We start from the raw sequence: 5,235 nt of genomic DNA on the forward strand, positions 1-5,235 counted from the left end.
TTTTAGTCCAAAATTTAAGGTGTCGAATTAGTTCTTACAGTTAGGAGATTAGTTCTTGTCGAATTCGAACATCCTACAGTTAGGAGATTAGTTTTTTTTTTTTTTGTCCTGCTTCGGTTGGATGCTGGCATCATATCTCTTTTCTTCAGTTTTGCAGTAGGCCTAGTAGGCGCATTTTTCATACCCAGCTCATCTCATGCAAGAAAACTGCAAACTGAGGAGAAAAAAGTGAACTGAAGAGCACGGTGATCAGTAATGTATTGCTAGAGCAAACTAATAACCGAGAAATTCACCATTCAAGTTCCCTAGAATGAGCTACAACGCCATTTGAAACTGTACAAGAAACTCCTAACCAAAGCTAGCCAGGCAATTATCAAAATCCTACTCTCTTTTTTTCTTTTCCACCTCCAGTATCAGCATCTCCCGATTTCCAGAAGAACAATGCTCTAGTCAGCCTTCCTGGCTGCCAGGCTTGATGAGCGGCTGCTGCGACGTCTTAGCCCACTCCTCCGGCGGGCTCTTCACCTCCTTGAGGAAGGCCACCACCTCTTTCATGGTCGGCCGCTCCCCCGGTGCGGGGTTCACACAGAAAACAGCAATGCCCAGTGTCTGCAGCATCTCCTGGACTAGCTGGTCCGGCATGCCGCGCAGCTTCGGGTCCAGGATGTTCACTGCCGGCTCGTAGCTCCCCATCTTCTTCTTCGCCCACTCCACGATGTGGAGGCTGTCGCTGTCCATGGGCTCGATGGCGCTACGCCCGCTTAGGATCTCCAGGAGCACCACACCGTAGCTGTAAACATCGCTCTTCTCGGTGATGTTCGAGGTGTATGCATACTCTGAAATGAAAAAAAAAAGTCAGATCATTGTGCCCTGAAATCAACTACAGGTAACAGAACAATAAGTGTAACGTGCTTTGCTTGACATCAGTACAATTACTGAATCAACTTGGTGATGTGCTAAGCATTGGAATCAATGGCACAAACTCTACATGCATCAGTGTACAAGGATGCTTGTGATATGAGAAACTAGCAGTTATATATATATTACTATGCAAGGACAATGTCAGCTACTCCCTCACATGCTTAAACCGCAACGATCGACATAGTAGCAGATGAAGTACCATGTTACTTAAATTGTTAAGGTTACTAGAAGCAACCACAGGTCAAAGATTCTTGCATAGGTGTTGCTGCTCTTTTACGCTACTTTGAATGCTGAAGAACCATGTCTAAATGCTGAACAAATTATAGAAGAGTAGTGCAGTTTAGCAGGATTATAACCCAAAAAAAAAAAGTTTAGCAGGAAAAACTTGCCTGGAGCAATATATCCATAAGAGCCGGCGATCCGTGACATGGCGTGATGATAACTGGGGGAGTTCATGAGCTTGGCCAGCCCAAAGTCCGCCAAGTAGGACTCATACTTTGAGTCGAGCAGTATGTTGTTGCACTTGACGTCCCGGTGCAGTATCGCGGGGACGCAGTCATGGTGCAGATAGGACAGCCCCTGCGCCGCCCCGACGGCGATCTTGTACCGTGTATCCCAGTCCAGGCCCCTGTTCTCCTTCAGGAGCTCCTGCAAGTTGCCGTTGGGGACGTAGTTGTAGAGCAGGAGCTTGACTGTCTTGTTCGAGCAGTAGCCAAGCAGCTTGACAATGTTCCGGTGCCTGATATGACCCAGTATCTGAATCTCGGCAGCGAACGCGTCGATGGGCTCCTCCTTGGTCGTCTTCCAGAGCTTCTTCACCGCGATGACATCCCCGTTGGGCATTTCAGCTCTGTACACAACTCCTGAGCAACCCTTGCCGATCACATTCTCATCTCTCAGGCATTCCAAGATGTTATCAACGCAAAAGTTGAGCTTCTGAAATGGCGTGAACGTCCATGGGTACGAGAAGTCGTTACCGCCCACGGCCGACAGGCTCGTCGCCTTCTCGCCCACAAGCATCCTGCTCCTGGTGATGAGGATCCAGACCACAACAAGCAACAGCGCGATCGAGCCCAAAATGGCGCAGACAAGGATCACTGTCCTCACGGTCTTCATAGTGGTCCTGCGAACCGTGTCGGATGCACAAATGTGTCCATCATAGGACTCACATAGGCTGGGATTGTTGATGTAGGAATTCGATGACAATGTCTTGAAGAACGGTGTCACCGGGATCGCGCCGGAGAAGTTGTTGTACGAAATGTTGAGGGCCGTAAGGCTGGTGAGGGCGCCGAGCACCGAGATGCTACCATAGAGGCCATTGCTCGACAGGTCGAGCGACTGCAGCTGCGTCAGGCCAGACATCTCCTCTGGCAGCTCGCCGACGAACCTGTTCCCACTCAGGTCCAGGCTAATGCTCAGGCTTGACAACGCGCCGATCTCCGGCGGTATCTGGCCGGAGAAGTTGTTGCTGCTGAGGTCTAGCATGGTCAGCTTCTGCAGGTTCTGAATCGACCTGGGCAATGGCCCGGAGAGCATGTTCTTGCTGAGGATGAGCTTGTTGAGGTAGCTGAAGTTGCCGAAGCTCGCTGGCATCTCGCCGCCGAGCTTGTTCATGCTGAGATCAAGCTGCTCCAGGTTCACGAGCGCCCCGAACTGCGGAGGTACTGGCCCGGTGAAGCTGTTGTTGTGCACGTCGAGCAGCTCCAGCACCGTGATGTTGGCGAGCTCGGCGGGCAGCCGCCCGGTGAACCTGTTGGAGTAGAGGTCCAGGAACACCAGGTTCTGCAGCTTGCCAATCTCCCTGGGTATCTCGCCGACGAGCTGGTTCTCGCCGAGCCGGAGCCGGACCAACGACACGCAGTCCGCGACGCTCGGAGGAATGGGCCCTGACAGCGCGTTGCCGAGCAGGAGCAGCTTGCTTAGCTTCTGGAGGCCGAAGACCTCGTCGGGGATGCCACCGGTGAGCCGGTTCCTGGACAGGTCCAGCGCGTACAGGTCGGAGCAGTCGCCGAGCTCCGGCGGAATGGAGCCGGACAGGTCGTTGCCCCAGAGGAACAACACATGCAGTGCCTTGAGGTCCCCGAGCTGCGGCGGTATCGCCCCGGAGAGGCCGTTCTTGTCGAGCTGCAGGGTGGTGAGGCTGCTGCAGTTGCTGAGCTCCGGCGGAATGCGGCCCGTGAGCTGGTTGTCCGACAGGTGCAGCTGCTCGAGCGCGGCAAGACGGCCGAGCGCCCCGGGCACCTGGCCCGAGAGCCGGTTGCCCGACAGGTCGAGCACCACGAGCGCCGAGCAGGTGGAGAGCTCCGGCGGGATCTTCCCGGTGAGGGCGTTGCCCCAGAGCAGCAGGCTGGTGAGCTTCTGCAGCCTCCCGAGCTCGGGCGGTATCGGGCCGGAGAGCTTGTTCATGTGGAGGTAGAGGTTGCGGAGCTCGGCGCACCCGCCGAGCGCGGCCGGCACGGGGCCGGAGATGCTGGTGTCGTACAGCGCGAGCGTCTGGAGGTTGACGAGGTTGCCGAGCTCGTCCGGGATGGGGCCGGACAGCCCCGTGGCCGCGCCGCCGAATACGGTGAGGTTGGAGAGCGCGCCGAGGGATGGCGGGATGGGGCCCGTGAGCCCCGGGTTGCCCCCGAGGCGGAGCTGCTGGAGCGCGGTGAGCGCGCCGAGGGAGGCCGGGATGGTGCCGTTGAAGAGGTTGTCCTGGACGCAGAGCACCTCGAGGGCCGAGAGGTTGGCGAGGGTGCGCGGGACGGCGCCCGTGAAGCGGTTGGAGTTGAGGAAGAGGTACTGCAGCGCCGACAGCGCGCCGAGCTCGGGCGGGACGGCGCCGTAGAGCGCGTTGGAGGAGAGGTCCAGCACGCGGAGCGCGGAGAGCGACGCGTAGGAGGGCGGGATGGGCCCGGAGATGTTGCAGGTGGAGAGGTTGAGCAGCTGCAGCGAGGAGAGCGAGGCGAGCGGCGGCGGGAGCGCGGAGAGGTTGAGGAAGGTGTTGGGCAGCGAGAGGGAGACCACCCGGCTCTGCGGCGAGCACGTGACCCCCTGCCAGGAGCACGGCGTCGCGGCGGCGGGGTCCCAGGACGGCAGCACCGGCGACGGCGCCGTCGGGAGGAGGGACAGCAGCGCCTTGCCGTCCGGGGACAGCGCCGAGGCCGGCCGGAGCGCCGCAAGCGCGGCCACCAAGAGCACCGCCAAGAAGAACCGGGCGGCACGCCGGTGCGCCATTCTTATTCCGGCGATCAAGAAACCAGCCGCGAGGAAACGGATTAAGAAGAGGTTCTCACTCTATTTCTTATCGGGAGCGGCACGGTGAGCGAGCTCACCGCGGCATGGGATGGAGGAGCTCTTTGCTTGCTAGTGGGAAGTGGAGTTGCGAGGAGGATGACGAGGCATGTGGGAGTGGAGTGAGGCTTTGCTTTGAGCTGGTGCTTGCTTGAGCAGCACCCAACTCGCATATGGAGGAGGAGGCCGGAGACGGAGACGCTGCTCTCTGTCAGTTTTATTTTTAAGCTCTCTCTTGAGTTTAGCTTAAACCCTGGAATTGGGGGTTACTAGTAGTAAAACCTCGCTGGGTCTGGTCTTATCTGCAGTTCTTGGGAGCGGCGGAGTATTTAATGGAGGCTACGTGAGGTCTTCTCAATTAGGTCGGGGCCTAGCAATGTCACTGGGTTTACACTTGTTTATTGATGCCGATTTTGATCCTTTGCTGCTTGGCTTTTGCGTCCGTGGTAAACCAAAATCCATTTCTTGCATCCTTTTTCCAGCTATCCTCGAGAAAACATGCATTGGGGGACTTGTCTGCTAGCAAATCGTCCCTTGCTTCGCCTCCCGTTGAAAATGGATTGTGTATATGTAGCTCTTTATTTTCAAATACTCAAAAATTGTATTTAGTTTTTGTAAAAGAAATCCAAAATAAAATTTTAGAGGTAGTCAATGATGAATGCTACACCGGTGTAAAATCTCGATACAAAATGATTTATATTTTTGGCTACACGAAACTAACAAAATCTGAGAAATGTTATAGAATTAAAATATGCACTATTCACTATAAAATTTGGAAAAAAAATATAGATATATGGGAGATATGTGATACAATGAACAAAAATATGCACTATTATCTTTTAAAAAAAATATAAGCTCGACAAACCCAACTTTAAATTAACAAAGCCCTCAACCGGCTAGGATTACAGCGAAAACAATAACACAACAAAAGAAAAAGGAAATTGGGAAGACCAGCTAGAGATACAAGCATAGGTAGTAGTGAAAGCTAAAGCCTAACCAACAAAAGACCAGGCGGAGCAGAGCCAGGCTCTAAACTAC

The 5,235-nt window shown here is 54.5% G+C and overlaps 1 protein-coding gene across 1 annotated transcript; it reads right to left on the reverse strand.

The window, feature by feature from the left end:
• Positions 1–450: 450 nt before the first annotated feature.
• Positions 451–4,140, reverse strand: LOC124659217 (LRR receptor-like serine/threonine-protein kinase RGI5). The gene is made up of 2 exons (XM_047197152.1): positions 1,311–4,140; positions 451–836 (listed from the first exon to the last, which is right to left on the reverse strand). Exons 1-2 carry the CDS (start codon positions 4,138–4,140, stop codon positions 451–453), a joined length of 3,216 nt encoding a protein of 1,071 aa, XP_047053108.1.
• Positions 4,141–5,235: the final 1,095 nt, after the last annotated feature.

This window comes from Lolium rigidum, chromosome 1, assembly GCF_022539505.1.
Source record: "Lolium rigidum isolate FL_2022 chromosome 1, APGP_CSIRO_Lrig_0.1, whole genome shotgun sequence".
Taxonomy (NCBI): Eukaryota; Viridiplantae; Streptophyta; class Magnoliopsida; order Poales; family Poaceae; genus Lolium; species Lolium rigidum.

Bases quoted from the DNA above. Each gene is read 5' to 3' on its own strand.
- LOC124659217 (XM_047197152.1), bottom strand. From the start codon at position 4,140: ATGGCGCACCGGCGTGCCGCCCGGTTCTTCTTGGCGGTGCTCTTGGTG. The intron at 837-1,310 runs GCAAGTTTTTCC...TTTTCATTTCAG, and splicing joins TTATGGATATATTGCTCCAG to AGTATGCATACACCTCGAAC.